Source organism: Rhea pennata, chromosome 9 (genome assembly GCF_028389875.1).
Source record: "Rhea pennata isolate bPtePen1 chromosome 9, bPtePen1.pri, whole genome shotgun sequence".
Lineage (NCBI taxonomy): Eukaryota > Metazoa > Chordata > Aves > Rheiformes > Rheidae > Rhea > Rhea pennata.
Genome location: NC_084671.1, coordinates 11,393,315 through 11,408,427, shown reverse-complemented (window position 1 = coordinate 11,408,427; position 15,113 = coordinate 11,393,315). Strand labels below are relative to the sequence as shown.

Here is a 15,113-nt window from a genome sequence, read left to right as displayed (position 1 = left end):
TGCGTTGTTAGAAATTCAGACTGTCACACGCTGCGTGTTGCTGCTCACTTACTGAACTCCCAGCTGGGGGCACAGTAGGCTGGGTGGCTCTCCTAACACGAGGTTGAACCTTCTCACGCTTCCTCTTTGCCTGTGTAACTTTCCATTCCCACTGTGCTGAAATCTAGCACTATTAGCTATCAGAAGGGCACCCAGGCAGATATACTGCGTAATGACTACAGCTGTTACCAACTTATCCATCCAAAACATGAGACACTAGAGAAAGGCTTTAATACTATTCTTTGCAAGAAGGTGTATAAACAAATGGCACTATCACGAATATTGTATTTTATTACAATATCTTAAAAAAATAGAGGAAAGAAAACATATTAGTAGATGCTGAAAAGTTAGTGATTTCCTATAAAGAACCAAATATTATAATTGGGAAGCCACTGCACTTAGGAATAGTCTACAAATAAGCACTTCAAACCTAGCCTAGTCCTTCCAGAGCAAACAAAGGTCAGCAGGGTTCTTTGAGGATTATCAAACCAGAATTCCTTGGACAAACGTAATAATTACTTCCAAAGCTGAGGATGATCATTATTTCCAAATTCAAGTTATTGCCAAAACCTCATAGTAAACCTCAGTAGTACTCTTCTCTCTAACCTAACTTTTCAATCAAACTACTTCTAGACCAGACTCTTCCTTAATCTGAAGATAAAACAGAATAATGGTGGGAGTATTCTACTTGTAGAAAGCTGTGCTTCTAGACAGCCCAATCCTAAGTCATTTAAGACTTCCCAAGTCACCAGCATTAATTTGGTCTTGTGGAATGGAATAGGAAAAAAATGTAGCTTTGAGGACCCCAAAGCATGTATGCTGCTCCATACATGGGAAATGAAATCCTGCATTACCTGGATAAAATAACTTGTAGTCACAGTGGCTGTGAATCTGGTAGGGCCTGAGAGGCCACAATTTTAATCTCAGGGGGGAAGAGGTGGTCAGAGGTATCAATTTTGTGAGGTCTAGGCGTAGAGTAAATGGGTTATGGTAGTATTTGGCAGTGGGGTGGGAAGGGGGGGTGTCAGAATTTAATATGTCAGCAACTGAACGGAATAAATAAGTCAAAGGAATCTCTGCATAGAAGCATAAAGACCTACCAGGAAGGAAGAAGATCTGTGAAAATTGCATGTTGTCACTTTCTTTCCTTTTCCTTGCTGTCTCACTACCCCTGGCTCCAGGATAGCTCGCAGACCTCATACATCACTGGTAATTGATCTGCCAGAAGTGACCCAGTAGAAAGTGCAAAGATTGTAAAATTGTTATTCCTTTTTTTCTTTGAAAACTTGCCTCTAGATGCACTTACTTCCTTCTTCCCCAGCCCCCTGAATGCCTTCGTTTCCATTTGCAGTCTACTAACATCCTTGTGCAATTGCAGGGAACTTTGAAGTGGGTGTTCACATCGCGGATGTGAGCTACTTTGTCAAGGAAGAAACAGCACTGGATAAAATGGCCAGCGAAAGGGCAACTAGTGTCTACCTAGTGCAAAAGGTAAGCATGCTTTCTTTTGTTCTTCTGAGAACAATGTCTCCCCTTTACCATGAATTCATCACAAAGTGTCGTTATCAGATGTCATCAATCAAAATCTAGCCATTAGTGCGGCAGACCTACAAAAATGAGCAAATTGATGTAGCCAAGCACCCCAGCTAACAAAGTTGTGCACCACCTCAGAACTTTTGAGCACGACACCATAGGAAGCAGCAGTTCACGACAGCTCGTGATTCTGCATCTGCAGGTAGGGCCTTGGGTATGCCAGGGCTTGTTAGGTCAGGAGCGGGGCCACATGAACAAGACTCTGCTGATCTAGAGCTGGTTCAGGTCCCAAAGCCATATAGCTGTGTTTGCACATGGTGAGCCTGAGATAAGCCTGATGGATCCAAGATGGTTCCACTGCTTTGCTGTTGTGGGCTTGGAGTTTGCAGCTGTGGTAGTGGTGGAGAGTTTTATTTCTCCAGTGCAGTGGTACAGTGCTAATCACTCCCAGAAGCGGACATATAGCAGAGTATAGTGTAAAACTCCCCATGCTGGCATCTTGAGGTACAACAGTATTTCTCAGACTTCTACCTGAGTATTCTGGATGCTGGAGAAATGATACTCCTCCATCATGCAAGGTAAAACGTACTTAAAATTGTACAGACTTTGGCATAACAGATACAAATACTGAACTCTGGAAGTTTAAAGACAACTTTGAAGCTTTGAAAGTGAACAAGTTGAGGTTTAACATTATCAGAAAAATAGCAAAAGGTAAGGAAATGTCCAGATTTCATGTGTGTGATTTTTTTGTCTAATTTTTTTAGTTAAGTATGCAGAAACACTTCCTCACTCATCAGATGTTGCAGGCACTGTGCATGAAGGGAAGCCAGAAAGTTTGTCTGTCAGATTCCTGTGTAGGCTTTAAGCATCAGCTGCGTGAGGAGGAATATTGAGACAGTCTTACGGGAGCAGATTATTCTGTCTCTCCACCCACCCCTATTTTGTCAGGCTACAGAAGACGTTGTTTCCACTGCCCTTCCCCAGATGACAGGGCGTTTTTGGTATAATAAACATATTCTGCTTGCTACTTAGGATCAGTGCTGATTCTTCTCCTTTCCTGAATGTTCCCAGGGTTGCTGTCTGGGGAGGGTCTTGTAATGATGCATGCTCCAATAGCTTCCTGTGTCCTCTCCAGTCTTTCCACTAACCCTAGGGAATTTAAATGATTCATTTTACACTGTTGAAGTCAAATTAATAGTCTGATATCAAGCTGTTAACCTTTAGTAGCTGTTACATAACTTTCCATGGGATCTGTTTGGGTAGAATGAGCAAGGCACAACTGCAGGAGGTCTCTGTAAATTGGTGGGCTTTTACCCGTGTGTGCACACGGGTCACATGGAATAGCCATGAGAGCATTGCTGAGGCACCCGTCGGTGGCAGTGGGACCAACAGCACACTGGTGTTGCGTGTGGGACTGAGGAGTTTTGGAAAACAGCAGTTCCCAGTGACTTACTATTCTCTGGGAATGAGAAGCAATGCATATCTCATGGAAACAGCAGCTCTGGCACCAGTAGCTTCCCAATCCTACAGTCTCCCCAGTGATAAGCCCTTGGCTTCTGCAGTGCTGCACTTCCATCTCTGATCGATGACTCAACAGCCATAGCTGACTACAGGAGATGTGGGCTGGCTCAGGGGGAATACCACTGCAGGGCAACAAAGCTGGAAGATGCGGTGGCAGTGTTTTGTTGTCAAAATATTGTCGTTTGCAAAGATGGAGATTTTTTGAAGGGAGGAAAAAAGATTTTGCTATAAAAGGAGACATTTTTCTTGAAAATTTAGTTCAACTTAAAAGCTAATTAAATTTTCGTTCTAAAGTGCTTTTTTTCCCCCAGAACTACCAGTCAATTGACATGTTTGATACCATGTTGTGTCTGTTATCTGTTGGCTTTTCATACCCATTATCTTCAATTGCTCTTCAACTGTTTTGGCCATGCATTCAGGATCAGTATTTTCTGTACCCTTTTGCCCTGCAGATTATATATTTTAACAGTGTAAACCAGCTTAGGTAATGAAAACACAGTGTTGGTCAGTGTTTTAATTGCAAGAGATGAAAAGGTGAGAGGGGATGGGCAAAGGAAAGCAGCCAGGCTCTCGGAAACAAGATGGTAGTGTGACTCTCATAGAAAATATGTTTTGCTTTGATGGAATTGTTTCCTAAGACAGCTGTGATTCTGCTAGGGGTTAGCACCATGCTAATCCTCCCAGAGAAGTTAAATAAAGCCACATATTTAATTTTCCTGCACCAACTATCCAGAAGGGGAGTTATTGTGTAATGACTAGCGGTCTATTTAATAAAAGTCAAAAGTTTTAGAAATAAGAGTGTATCAGGTTTTAAGAAGCAAGAAAACCTAAACAGTTTCCTCTCTTTTGGCACATCTTCTAGTGTTATTTTAGGTGTGAAGCAGCTCAAGTGAGAGGTCAGCCATAAATCCCTATAATATTTTATTGGTACTATTTTATACCAGAGATCAAAGATTGGGATTGTAAGCCTATCTTCACGTTGAGTCCAAGGACTTTGAGACATTCACTTTTGACACCAGCAGGTTGTCAGGGTGTTGATATTTTGATAATCTCGGGCTGAGTAACAAAGAGTTGCTCGAAATCTGAATTCATGGAAGTGTTGATACAACTTTCAAGCAGAAACCTTGGCTCATAAACAAATTGCCTATTTCCTTTGAGTGTCTTTTAGTGTATAAGCAAGAGGCTTGCTGAGCGCTCGCCATTGTTAGACCGCGACGTCCTCCTCCCAGCTCTGGGGAGCGCAGCTGGTGGAAACTCTCAGACAGTTAATACAATCCCTCTCCAGTGGATCGGTGGTGGGAGAAGGGGTCACCTCTGGAAGTCAGCAGTGGTCGTAGCCAGCCTGGCCCGAGAGCGCGCAGGCAGCCTGAGCAGAGAGCCAGCAGAGTGGGACTGTTTGATGGGAACAAAACTGTCTGCGTGATTTTGTGAAAATGCCAGGGGTTGTTCAGAACCAGAGTTTGTTCCCTGTTTTCCCCGTTGTCTTGACTGCTTTTTCTCCCCCAGTTCCTTGAAAAGCTACTACAGCAAGTCCATTGATTACGGAGCTGCCCTGGCTAATAACCTGCTCTGAACTTGGCCAGTGAGTCACTCGTGGCTACAGCAGATGTTTCTCATTTTAAAGGGAACGGGGAGTTTTATCATCCCGGCATGTGTATGCTCCCTCCCACTGCCCGGCTCTGTAGGAATGAGTCCTAGACTGGAAACTAGCACTTGGATTCTGGAAGCAGTGTATTAGCCTAAGAGGTAAAACAACAAGGGGCTGTCACCTGCAGGGGGTTAGATATTCCCCCAGCCAAAGCGAATCCACCATGCAAAGGAGCCAGCTGTTAAACTGTGGCAAGCCATGTTAACAGGCCCACGTGCTTGATATAAAAAGACAGTTTGTAGGAACCAGCTCCCCCCATCCTAGCAGTGCTTTCTTTTACTTTGGTGTCCCCTTGCTGCCCTGCTCTTTGGTGTGACGGGCTGTGTGGCTGCCTGCAAAGAGCAAGTACCGTGGAAGGGGGTTTGTCCATCAGTGCTGGAGCACTAAATCCCGAGTCACATAGAGTAGTGCTGGGCCTAAGGAGGTTTCATGTGTATCACTTGGAAAAATGGAGAGGGAAATCCTCTCTCTGGAATTTGATTTGAAATGCAGGTCCGCAACGCTGAGCACTGTGTGCCCTTTCTGCTATTGCTTGGGTCCTGCTAGAGGAGGCTTGCTGGGAGAGAGGATATCTTTAATTAGTCTGATTGATAGAGGCGGGGGGGAAACAGCCAAACTCTCACCACACAAGTCTGTCTTCAGGTCTGGTTCCTATAGTACACTCGTTAGGCAGGGTTTCCTGGGGGCTCTAGGTCTCTTTCTTTCTGTGTTTCAGAAGGGTTTCCCCCCAGCCCTGCTGGATCTCTCCACATACATTTCTAGATTCAACTGCATTTACATACTTTCTTTTTCCAGCTTTATGATCCCTATGTAAGCAGAGGTGAATTTATTTCCTGCTACAGTTAAGTCAATGTGAATGATGTGATCCCCATCCATAGGCATGTGTTAAACTATTTGCTAAGGGAACCAGATCACATTGGAGGTAGTGTTCTTTAGCATCATTTCAGCCAGCTGGACTTCTGTATGCTGTGGCGGTCCACAGGGCAGCTGGCAGACACTATTAAGGGCAAAGCATTTAAAAGATGCGAGGCAGCCTCTGGCTTATTTGAGATGATGCTTTGCAGCCCTGATATTTTGCAAATCTTCCATGAGCATTAAAGATGTACTTGGGGAAATCTCCTCTCATCTGTCAGCTCCTTCAGAAAGAAACGATGATAATCCTATTGCAGAAGTTCTTTCTGGGCAGCCCCTGAGACAGCTCTTAAAACATCCCGCTCCCACATTTGACATGTTTGTGACATCTTTGTATGTTAAATGCTGTGCTTGCAACTATTAAGAATCCTCTCAGCCTGTGATCGTATCACGTTAATGGCCAGACCATAAGAGGAAATGAGCATCTTTGCATTAGAAACCTCTGTGCTTTGTAAGAGTTGGTTTATTCTACATGTAGAGCATGAAGAGAAGTCCTAGTGTTAAAGCAGATGGAGGCAGTTAGCCAGGACTGCCATGATGTTGAAAACAGGTCTCTTAATTCAGTAAGATTGATAAAACTGAAATACCTTCAACGTAAGGTCACATTGTCTTATGTTACATATGTATTTGCTGAGCCCAGAAAAAGGTTGGTTGAATTCTTGCTGTCCTGTGAGACTTCTTCTGTGGCTTGGATTAAGTTGCTTTGCCTGAAGTTTCTCTCCTGTAAAATAAGGGTAACATGGGAATGATATCTCCCTATTTAACAGTAGGTTCGTTACAGCTAATTGCTTGGTGAGTTTAGTGCTGTAATTATAATCTGAATTAAAGCTTTACTTGCATTTCACATCGTTGAGACCCCTTCCATAGAATTATAGCCTCTTGAATCAGATAATAATTCTGCTCAAGTACACTTAAACCAAACATCCTGTGGTTTTGTCTGGACTCGTCTTTGTGGATGGGCTTCCATATTTCACATAGGTGTTTTTCTAGTAGACTGTTAGTGCTTCAGGAGACATGGAAGGAAAGAGGACGTGCTATGACGCAGACGTATTCAGTAAGTATAAAGTATTATGAATGTGAATTGAAAAAACAATGATGGAACACTGTTTTGAGGCTTTTATTAAATTAGTAGCACTTAGTTCACTTTGACCTGAACTCTGGGGTCTCGTAGCGGTCATGGGAGACCTTAGGTCGGCAGGGATTTCCGATAGTCTATAATGCATATTCGCTGAATGCTATTTTCTCTCCTTTCTGGCATGGGTTGGCACTGCTCATTCTAAATTTATAACCCTATGGTATGGGCCTTTCCAGGCGGCATGGCAGACCTCACGTACTGTATCTGTGAATTATGAATGTATTAGTATTGTTAATGTACTTTTCACAACTGGAATAACAGAGTTGACGGCCTTTGTGTTGCGGGAAACAGCTTATCATAATCTGCGCCCTTGTGACCTTCCAGTTGAACCAGTGCTGCTGATTCATGTTGAAAGCGGCTCCTTGACTGTCCGAGACTGCACAGTTAACATTTTGGCATTAATGTGCAGCGCAATTAGAATGGATTTATAGCCACAGTCTGGTGCCAAACCACAAATGTGATTAAATATTTTAAGAGTCTTTCCTTCAAAGCAAGAGGTAAATATGAAGCGTGTGGACTTGAGGAGAAAAGGGACACCTGAAACTTTTTTTTTTCCTTGCTATTTTGCTATATTGTCATTCCTCTGGCTTCCAGATCGAAAATGTTATCTCTGAAGTCACCAAATGGTGTCACAGAGTTTGGAAGAGCTGAGTTTTGCATCCAGGTTGATTTGCTACTGTTCCTATGTTTATTCCTATATTGGTGGCATGGCCAAACAATCGAAAATGAAAACTAGATTAAATAGCTAAAATGTTTTGAGGGCAAGCTCAACTAAGTAGAACATTTCTTTCAGTGTTTTTCTGGAAAGCACCAATCCATGTTACTGCTTAGAGTAAACAAGAACAATATAGTTCTTTGAGAGCACTTACTGCTTCTTCAGAAAAGTTGGTAATGAGAAGGGAAATAAGAATGTGAAACTTTAAATAATTAGATTTCCTTCACTAAATGGCTGCTAAATATTATCCTTACTGCAAACTTCACCTGGGAAATAACACAGGGAAGGTAGAAACACTTGGAGCTACTCATCTTTGCTCTAGAGTGAATGTGCTCCAAGCTTTTGCTCTATTGCTGTAGTCAGGTGAGCAATATGTAGTTTGGTAATTTAGTGCTCAGAAGCAGAGATATTGGTTAATTGTAAGGAATAGTGGCCCAGGTTGAAAATTGCTGCCAAAAGCTTCTGTTGACTCACATGTACAGGGATATTTTCTTCAGTCAGAACTGAGCATAGTAAAGTAGTAATTGTTCTCCCTGTGTTTGCAAACACCATCTTGAATAGTCATAAAACAGATGCTTTTTAGTTATCTCACTGACATCTACGCATTCCTGTCTCTATGCTACAAAGTATGGCTCAATCTTTATTAAAGCCATGCACCAGGCCTCAGGAGAGAAGTTTGATATAGGCTTTGCAGGGAGCAGACTGAAATTGCCTTACGTACCTGGCTGCACTGTCTTCAGTGCCAAAGCAGGGAACACAGTTCCCAAATCCAGGCTCCTATCTGCTAAGACTGCATTCCTGCAATGTCATTTCCCAATTTGCTCAGCCTTTCCCATTCCTCCCAATGTCAAAATGGTAACGAGAAAGCAGTGGAAAACACAGAGCAATTTTCCTGGTCTTAAAAGCTGCAGAGCAAAGTGTTTGCATAGCTGAGACCTGCCGGATGCTTACCCCATACCTCGAAGGGAAGTGCTGGGAATGATGCACAGGCAGGAGATGACAACAGCTCCTTCTGTATCCTTTGGAGGGGAGCCAGGGCTGATCTGTGTGTTGGTGGCCTCAGCAGCGTCTTGCTTCCTCTCATTGCAGAGGATTTGGGTTACTTACCTGTTCTGTGCTGGTATGTGTTCATCATGTGATGTAGCTCTGGCATGGGTGATGGGTCCCAAAGCCACAGAATAGCCACTCTTGCCATAGGGAATGTGAGCTTCAATGTTTAACACATTTTCTTCTTATGTGCATTGCTCTGCCTCTCTCTTATCAACAAGCCAGGGAAGCTTGGCCACAGAGACGTCTTCTCTAGAAGCCTGTGTCTCACTAGGACTCTCTTCTCTTCCAGGTGATCCCGATGCTTCCCAAGCTGCTCTGTGAGGAGTTGTGCAGTCTCAATCCCATGCGAGATAGGCTGACGTTCTCTGTGATGTGGAAGGTGACTCCAGAAGGCAAGGTAACTCAAGTGGTGGCTGGCCATCCTGCTCATCAGTCCTTCCTCAGTGGCCAGGCCCTATTCTTGCAAACAGTGGTAAAAATGCCACCCCATAACACTCAGGTGGATAGCAAAGAATTTATTGGTGAGCAGTAATGACAGATGTAGGAGTGTCCCTGTATCGTGTCTTACTGATGAGATATCATGGAGCTGGTAACTGGAGTAATTTCAAAACATGCTGAGGAAAGGAAAAATATGTATATGAATCTCAGGGATGGGGAATAGCCTGCTCCTTGCCATATCATTGATCCATGTAATGTCACATCTCCAGCAGCAGTTCACTGCTAATATTTCAGGGCTGCAATTTCCCCTGTTCCAACCCTGCCTTGTGCTCGCAAGCATTTATGCAGTGCAGTGGATGAGGGCAGTATACCTCTGTGGCCTCTCTGAACAGATTTTATTCTTCTATAGAGCTGCAAATTACATCGATGGAAATAAAGCGCAGTAGTTCTTTAGCAAAGATACAGCTCTATCCTCTGCATGTGTTTTGCCTCCATGTCTACACAAAACAGTTCTTCGGAGTGTTGTTCCCAGGGAGCAGTTTGGGAACTCTCTGTCAGTGCAGCAAGCTGTCTTCATCTACCTGCCAGCTGTCCTGAGGCCTTGGTTTCTCTACCTGTTCCTTGCCTACACTTCTGGTAACCCTAACAATTTTTGGTGACCATAGGGTCGCCTCAATCTAGGATGACTAAAGACTGCGTGTCTCAGAGGACTCTGGGAAACTGTGTCTATTCCAAGTGCACTTTTTGTACTTCAGATGTGTTTTTTTTACTAGTGTTGTGCACATATACAGGTACTTGGAGAGTATTTCTTGTGTTGATTTGATAATTTTTCATGAAGGTTAACTTTACTACTTTATAATTGTCTGTGCTGCTCCAAAGGAGGCTGAATCTTGTTTTGTGTTTTAAGAAAATGTAGTTGTAGCCTTGTATCTATTCTTCATTTCTCCAGGAAGTCCCAGATCTGGCCACTGAGGTGGGTTTTATTTGTTCATTGTAGAAACTGTTCCACTTCCTTTAGTGACAGCGTGATTGTCATTGGGACCTTTCAAATAGAGGGTCTTCATGGACTCTAAGTGGTCTTTGAACAGTTAATAGTCAACTCTTAATTAAAATAAGCTTTCAATTGAATCTTGTCCCTGATCCCCTGGAATATATATATTATTTGCTTTTCAAACAGGTGTTCAGACCCACCCTGTCTGGCCAGAAAGAAGGTAGAGATATTGCAGCATCTCCCTTATGCCTGCTCAGGGAGCTGATCTGTGCAGCAGGAGAGGTCTGGGACATGACCGTGCTGCCCCTTGGAAAGCAGACTGTCTTAACAAACCGGTTTCTCCTGGGAGGCCTTTCTCAGGACTGCAGTGTTAGTCACTCAATCTGAATATGAGTCAAGGGACAGAGAAGAATTGACTTCTTCCAAGAGCAAAGGTCGCTGTAGTGCTTTTGGCCAACGGGGCATTCTTATAAGAGCTTATCTTTGAGTAGGGGCAGAATATCTGTCTCCTGTGTCTCTAGGTGTTACTACAGCCTAGGCTCAGTGTAAACAGGATCACATGCTCTGCTGGGTGAAAGGGAGATGAGCCAAAGGCCCCTGCACCTGTCCCGTGCTACCTTTGTGCTTCAGCCGTTTGTGGGTTTGCTAGGGGAGTGCTGACCTTCAGGACAGGGCGTCTTGTAGCGTGGGGGACGCAAGGCCAAGGAGCACTTGATTGTGCAGTTTGTACAAAGCAGTATCCTAACCTTGAGCTTGAAAGCAGAGCCTTGACAGCACTGCTAGAGGTGAATGCTGCTCTGGGCTCCCATTATTACTCTTCCAAGGCAAATAAATCTCTAGCTAATGTATCTCACAAGGAAAAGCCATTGAGATTCCTCACTTGAATGTGGCTATTGATAAGTTGTTCGGGTTTTTATTTCTAGTTTCCTTAAGAAAAATAATGGCAGACTCAGCCCTTTGGGAGACAAGCACTTTCCTGTTTTTTTCTGCTTTTGCTTTCTGGAGTTTGTATCTCCTAGTTTTCCATAAGTGTAACACTGTTGTCTGAGCAGCTTTCCACACAGCTCCAGGGACTCTCTGGTGGGATGGTATGACATGCTGTGTCCAAGATGCCTTTCCAAAGGCAGAGGCGTTAACCATACTGTTGTATCTGTGCTATTCTTCAGAAGTTGAGCTGCATGTTTGTAGGAGCAAAGCAGCATGTTCTTGTTCAGATGCAGTCAAGAAAAGGTTATTTGAAAACAGGCAATGCAATTTTCTTTTTAAGTTATTGTCTTCTGATGTTTGAAGCATATCCCTGCTGGTTCCTTCCGTCAGTGTGGAAGAGAAATTGCTTCAGTCTGAAATAACCTCTACAGGCAATGTATGTCCCAGGTTCAAAACTGTTATTGTCAGCCAGGATCTGATAGAGCCACTGGCTGCTTGGAGAGAGACCTCAGCACCATGCATAGCTATGTTGCACCCTCAAAAATACTTGTACCACTGGCACACTGCTGATAGAAGGGTTTCAGCTGAGGCATGGTGTTTTCCATCACACAATGTGCTGGGGATTCCAGCTTTTCCTCAAAAGCAACCAGAGGCGGGGAGGAAAACCTTAATGTAATGCTAGAAGTGCCTCAGATACTAGAGCTCTGCCTGGTATCTGTTTGCTCTGGTGGGGGAGACCTTGCAGACCTGCCTGGCAGGCTGCTGCATGTAATCTCCCTGTGCCTGCTCTGAACCCCCGAGTGCTCCTCCTCCTTTGCCAATCCATCAGCTGCTGGTGTGTTGGCCAGCCAGTCTTGCACTTGTGGCTTTCCCCACAAAAGTAGAGCTTGGCCATTCCTCTAGAGGGGTTTCCAAACCAGGGGCACAAGGCTGCGGTTACCCAAAGCCTGCTTGAATGCCCGCTGATGGCAGAAATGGAGGACATTTCCAGGAAATACTTGGACCTAAGGTAGAGTTAACTTCGCCTGCCCTTGCGAGCCTGAGTCTGGCAGCTCTGTTCACTGGCACACAGGGGTTACTGGACTGCACGGGGCAAGATGCATCCAAAACTCCATTCTTTGTCTGTGTGAAGTGTATGTAATGCATCCAGGAAACCTGGGTGACAAGCGGTTTAGTGAGTATGTTAGTAAGAGACCTCTCACAGGATTGTCACTGTCTGTTTTATACTTGTCAGAGCTGTCACTGGAATGGAAATTGAGTGCTTTGCGTCACGCTGCTTGGTTGCCTTCGAAAGACCAAGAACAGAAAAAGTCAGTGAGGAAATAAAGAAGTAAAGGAAGTTTAACATCTGCTACTCTTGGGCTGCTTGTCCTGATGCTTTGCCCTGAATGTAGCCAGCCTGAGATTTGATGTTCTAATTATATTCCTGGGGCTGAAAACGCTGCATCTCTCATCTTACAAGGAAGTGAGCGGAGCTCTGAAATATTTGGCCTCTTCTAGACAAGCAGAAAAATGAGATTTTGTTGAAAGCTTCAAGTTTAGACAGCAAAGTGGAAATCCGGTCCATTGCCTCCTGCAAGGGACAGAGAGTGCTCTTAGAAGCCAGTGGCAGAAAGCTCCATGGCCTCAGACCTGGCTTCAGAGCTAACCCTGGTGTTGGAAAAAAATGCACCTTCTGGGAATTACTCTTTTGGTTTGCATCCAGTTCTTAACCCTTTTCAACACAGATGCTCCATCAATGGAATTAAGTCACTTATGTTATAAACAAGATGATGGTACTTTTCAAACACAAAATACTTAGCTTGAGATCATATAATAGTGAGAACCAGCATTGATAATGTCCTCATTTGAATGCAGAAATTAATTACTGGAGATGGAGGGATAGCTGGGAAATAGAAGCAGCATCTGAAACATTTAAACAGTAAGTTGAAAGAGCTGCCTATTACAAATGGAAGGTCTGTAGAAATGCTCAGCTCAAGTGAAGGTTGCTCAGCCTTGCTTGCAGATCATCTCAACAAAGCACAACATCTTTTGGGAGTCTGAGTACTATTCATGCCTTCCTGAGGTCTGAAGCATCTATTATCAACCAACTAATAGTCTTTGACTTGCTAGAAGTGAATTGTTTAAAGGGCAGTGCACCCTCTTCCATTTCAGAGATCTCCCTTGTTTTAGATCATGAATTTTGGGGCCCAGCAGATTTCATCAGATGTCACTGACCTAGCAGAAGTGGATCCACAGTACATGACAGGAAACTGAACCACACTTAATAGGATGTAGCAGAGCATGGTTGGTGCTGCCAGCTTCACCACAGCATTTCTCCATTCAGCTTCGTGACTCTCTTCCTTTCTTTCTCCATGTATTTAGATATAAGGACACATGCAGAATAACTATGAGCTTCGGGTCTGAGCACTTTACATCACAAACTATCACTTGCTGCAACTTAGCTATCAGGATGATTTCTAATCGGAAGTGAGATTAAATGTCCTGCAACTTTCAAAGCTCTGAGCTGCTGAGTTATGCTGCACATGTATTCTGTGGGGCACAGAGGAGGGGAACAGCACAGGTATCGAGATCCATCCTTTCCTGTTAAAAGGAGGATTTGCTTTTCTGAAGCAATGTCCTCGAGGAGTCTGTGTTAGAGCTGATTGCTCTCCCCAGGCACCCTCACTTGCAGAATTTAGCATGTCCTGTTGTGCCAACAAAGGGGCAAGGTGGCACTCGTAGCCAAGGCGGAATTACAATTCTCCATTCATTCTCTAAGAATTTGTGCTTTGAATGGTTTATTGCAGACTGCTCCCCTCTCCAGAGCCCTTGTGCCAGTGCTCTTGACTTTTCTGCAGAGCCTTTTGCCCTTTGTCCCTCTGTGCTTTCTTCCTGGCATGATGAGCTTTTGGGCTGTCTTACATACCTCACCTGAAAACAGATACTTTTTTCTGCTTTAAGGAGTAATTCTGAATTACCAATTCTATATTGGTATTCTGTTACAGTTTAAAATGAGAGTGGCTTCCAGTTTAATTGGTTTAAAATAAAATGATTTTATGTGGGTTTATAAATGATTTTCCTCTGGACTCCAGAAGAATTTGCAAGCTATCAGAACATTCTTCTGGATTGAGTTTGAGCCTAAGACCACCACAGGCATTAACAGAGAAACAAGGGGGTCAGGGACAGGCCATTTCTCCTCCAGGCCCACCAAAGCCCTACTGAGGCACTTTCACAAGCACTAGTCAGACATTGGGGTCCCTGCAGCTTTCTCCCTGGTATGCTTCTAACAGGCTGTGACTTGAAGATGGAGCATTTTAGGGCCATCCTCACGTGCCGTTCAGGTTACAGTTGAACTGAAGAGGGCAAATGCAATCTGCTGTGTTTTAGATATAAGAGCCTCCTTTGTATGTGCATGTATCTGTCTGTGCTCTTACACCCTGCTAACTTTTGAATCAACTGACTGAGTTAAACCTCCAGATGGGCTGCAGTTTTTCTGAGCCTTAAGAAGAAGGGAAATCAGGTAGAGGAAGGAGATCCAAGCAGTGTCCCATACAAAGGAAAGACTTTATTGTGCACATGCACATTACTGGAAACTAGAGAACCTTTATGGGCAAATACCTTCTGATGGCCTCAGCCTGAGAAGATCTTCACTTGGAGATCAGTCAGTCATGAGGTCTGGTGTCATTCATTCGAGTGTTTGTAGAACTTCCTGAGCTTTTATGCACTGGAAGAGTAAGTCCTCAGATCTATTTACGTTTTCCAATTTTGCAGATCCTTGATGAATGGTTTGGGCGGACAGTCATCTGCTCCTGTGTGAAGCTAAGCTACGACCATGCACAGAGTATGATTGAAAGCCCTGGGAAGGTGTTCTCGCCTGAAGAACTGCCTCCTGTTTCCCCTCAACACTCAATAGATGAGATTCAGCACGCTGTGCTGAATCTGCACCGAATTGCCCAACATCTCCGCAAACAGCGTTTTGTCGATGGTGCTCTGCGCTTAGACCAGGTGAGTAATCCAGCATCTTTAAGGGGCTCCCACTCCTCTGTACTGAAGCAATTTCATGTTAAACTCCCCAAGAATTTCCTGATCAATCTAAAAACTCAAAGGGGAAAGTCTGATTGGAATAGAAAGGCAGGTTTGTGTGGAGATGTTTTATTAAAAATAGCAGCAAATTGTGTACCTAAAGCACTATGTAAAGTAGAATCAAAAGGAAAAAGTTCCT

General features: G+C 43.9%; 1 protein-coding gene across 3 annotated transcripts in view; it reads left to right on the top strand.

Moving 5' to 3' along the window:
* Positions 1-15,113, top strand: part of DIS3L2 (DIS3 like 3'-5' exoribonuclease 2) — a 201,515-nt gene that overhangs the window by 117,455 nt on the left and 68,947 nt on the right. For all 3 annotated transcript variants that reach the window (XM_062582955.1, XM_062582952.1, XM_062582954.1), the window contains exons 11-13: positions 1,418-1,530; positions 8,843-8,950; positions 14,663-14,896. In XM_062582955.1, coding sequence (XP_062438939.1) covers positions 1,418-1,530; positions 8,843-8,950; positions 14,663-14,896 — 455 coding nt within the window. The remainder of the gene's footprint in view (positions 1-1,417; positions 1,531-8,842; positions 8,951-14,662; positions 14,897-15,113) is intronic.